This window comes from Fusarium keratoplasticum, chromosome 5 (genome assembly GCF_025433545.1).
Source record: "Fusarium keratoplasticum isolate Fu6.1 chromosome 5, whole genome shotgun sequence".
In the NCBI taxonomy this organism is placed as follows: domain Eukaryota; kingdom Fungi; phylum Ascomycota; class Sordariomycetes; order Hypocreales; family Nectriaceae; genus Fusarium; species Fusarium keratoplasticum.
The window spans coordinates 1,274,158-1,277,068 of NC_070533.1; the positions used below are offsets into that span (position 1 = coordinate 1,274,158).

Sequence of the window (2,911 nt, forward strand, 5' to 3'; positions counted from 1 at the left end):
TCAACCATCCTTGGCCATCGTTAAAGCTCCAACAAAACTAAAGTAACTAAACAACCTAAACTTGGACCTCTTCTGAAAAGTCTCATACGTCCAGGGCCTCGTCCCAAACTCTTCTCTGTCCGATTCATTCAACCAATCCGACTCTCGATATCCAAACCCCATGACAATGCCAACAATCACGTCCCCTTCTTCCGCCTTGATGACCTGCATGCGATTGTCCGCAGTCCCCCCAGATAGCTTGATTCTGGTGTCGGAGTCGTTCTCGCCGACAAGGGTGTCTGCAGCGAATAACACAGTACGATTTCGGTTTGTTCGGAGCTTCAAGACAGGTTAGCAAGTTTGACGAGGTAGTTCATGGATACTCACGTGGAGGTGTTCGGGGCATCTGCCATACGACTCGGTCCAGCCGATCTCTTCGATCATCTCCCCTCCCGGTCCGTCAATATCAAACTCATCCCAGTTCTCCTCTAGCCACGAGGACCCATCGTCATCAACCTCCCTCATGGCACGAGTCTGCTGGCCATCCGTGAACGAGACCCGCATGTTGGTGACTGCGTTGTCGAAATACTTTTTGTTGTCACGCTCACGAATACACTTGCTGTTGATACAAGCAGAAATGCTCCGAATATTTGCAAGCTCGTTTGGACGGTTCCCCAGCATCAGGATCCTCATCGGTATGTGTTCACGCTCGGCGGCGGTGTCCTCAACCCTATCAAAGCCGTCATATACGAACTTTAAAGTCTCTGACTCCCAGCTAGGCTCATCTAGGAGAGCAAGAGACGCGCTGCTCCAGCTCATCTGCTCTTCGTCACCGACTTCAGGATAGTAGCCCGGGTCTGGCTTTTCCTCATCGCCGGGATACGCCTGCAGGAGTCCAAACCGCAAGATCCAGGGAGTGACGTCTTCTTTTTCCTGTTTCTGCCCCAACTTTAGTGAGATTCTGGCAAGGCTGTGCATATTCTTACGGCGAGTTGGCCTTCGACGCCCACAATGACCATATCCTCGGCGGCGAATAGTGGCCGTTGCATCAAAGAATCACCAGTATCACCATAGGTAACTGGGAAAGCGTCGTAAAAGTAAATCTAGTTGTACAATTAGTTTCACTCTTCGACTGGATCTAGCATGACGCACCGTAATTCCCTTGACACTGATGTTGTTCCACGGCGCATCTTCCCATTTCAAGAGGGAATTGGCCGGTCGAAGGTGAAAGACGAAGCCGCGAAGCCATGTTTCCGCTGCCACCTCTTTCGAGGTTTGCCAGGCACCCTCTTCCGTGCCTCGTTTGCCAAACATCCTAGGTTCTTCATCTCCAAAGCTCACGGATATCCCGGTCATATCCCAGTCCGAGTTCCAAAATGTCTTGAGTGTCCAAGGCCGGTCTGCATCGTATTCATCCCAGGACCGAATCCAGTACGACCGCATTGTATCAAAGACTGCCTTGTCGTTGAACCCGACAAAATGCATCTTGTTGCCCACAGCGATTGACTCCATCTCGCAGCTCGTCTCCGAGTCGAGATCAGGATATTCCGCATGATACCGGCGTGCAATCTGTTCGCACACTCCCCAGATTCTCCGACGGTTTGCCACAGCCATCAGAAAGCCTGAAATCCCAACTCTGGGTTTCGAAGCCTCCTCTGCCCACAGAAGGATCTTCCGGAAGTCCTGGCCTTCAAGAGACTCGCGCCTTGTAGTAATAGTTTCACCCAACTCCTCAAGGTAGGGCATATAGTTGCGGATGCGGCTTTCCCAAATGCCCCGGTTATATCTGGTCAAATCAAATATTCCCCAGGATGCTCGGCACAAGTTGAGTACAGATTCGTTGTCGAGGTGATCCAATATGTCACGGAGAAGCGACTCCGGTATCTGCTGAAAAGGGTCCCATCTGACTTTGTGTCCCAGATGCAAACTCGAGGGTGTCCTTGCAAACTTGTCGTGCTTGATAACCTCGAAAATATCTCCAACCAGGGACTCTCTTCGTTCCGGGTTGATGACCGTGTACTCGTAACCCGGCACGGCCTGCCACGACTGGTCGTGGCCCTTCTCGGCATCCCCGTAGTCTAGGTTGCTGTAACATCTGCGCTCTTTCGACACTGAGCTGCCAAAGACCTTGAAGAGAACTGCCCTATTGATCTCACGTGTGTTCTCCGACCCCGTGAGGACACGGGCGAGAAGCTTGTAACATTGCCTGTGGAAGGGAAATACACGCTTGATGTCGTCGCATTCGCCCCAGGTTCGGAGGTCGGCAAAATCAAAGTCTTCAGTGGCAGAATCCGCTTCGGACCCATCATCTGACCCTATATCAAAGTCGCCGTAGCACGCGTATCCTCCAGCACCGGTCACGTAGTATCTGTCTAGTCAGTATGAACTGGGTCGCAGTGTGAAAGTCTCCTCACTTGGTGGCTCCCCGAGCGTTCGGGTTGAAACCGAGGAGACTGGCTTTCTGGAACCACTCCATATCCTCGTTTCCGATAACATCCTCATCATACTTGTTCTCGATATACACATCGTCGTCGTCTTCAGGTTGATCTTTGGATCCGACATGAACCTCGGCGGTTGCAGCACCACAGATAGTACAAAAGGTATCCCAGTCGCCCATGTCGAGGGATGTGGTGGTAAAGGGGAAAGTAGGGAATCAATTTGACCCCGTATCGAGAAAGAGAACCAACACTATTTGTATTTCTCTTACCCCGGCCATTTTATCGAGTGGTATGAGAAATGGAGCCAATTCAACTACCAACAACAACGGGGTTTCTTGCTGCGCCGCTTGGCGTTACGTTATTTCAACAGGGCATGGATTCGCTGCCTAGGAGGCAGATACGGTTATGCACATCATTTCCCCAGTGTGCTCATTTGTGTGAATATTCGTACCTTGGCCTATCGACATCACGACTAACCACAAACAATAGGCGCA

The 2,911-nt window shown here is 51.2% G+C and overlaps 1 protein-coding gene across 1 annotated transcript; it reads right to left on the minus strand.

Moving 5' to 3' along the window:
- NCS57_00705900 (F-box domain-containing protein) lies at positions 1-2,596 on the minus strand (the record flags this gene model as incomplete). The annotated part of the gene is made up of 5 exons (XM_053056923.1): positions 1-318; positions 367-912; positions 966-1,082; positions 1,132-2,347; positions 2,394-2,596. The coding sequence occupies 5 exons, from the start codon at positions 2,594-2,596 to the stop codon at positions 1-3; spliced, it is 2,400 nt and encodes a 799-aa protein (XP_052913118.1).
- Between the last annotated feature and the right edge of the window lie 315 nt (positions 2,597-2,911).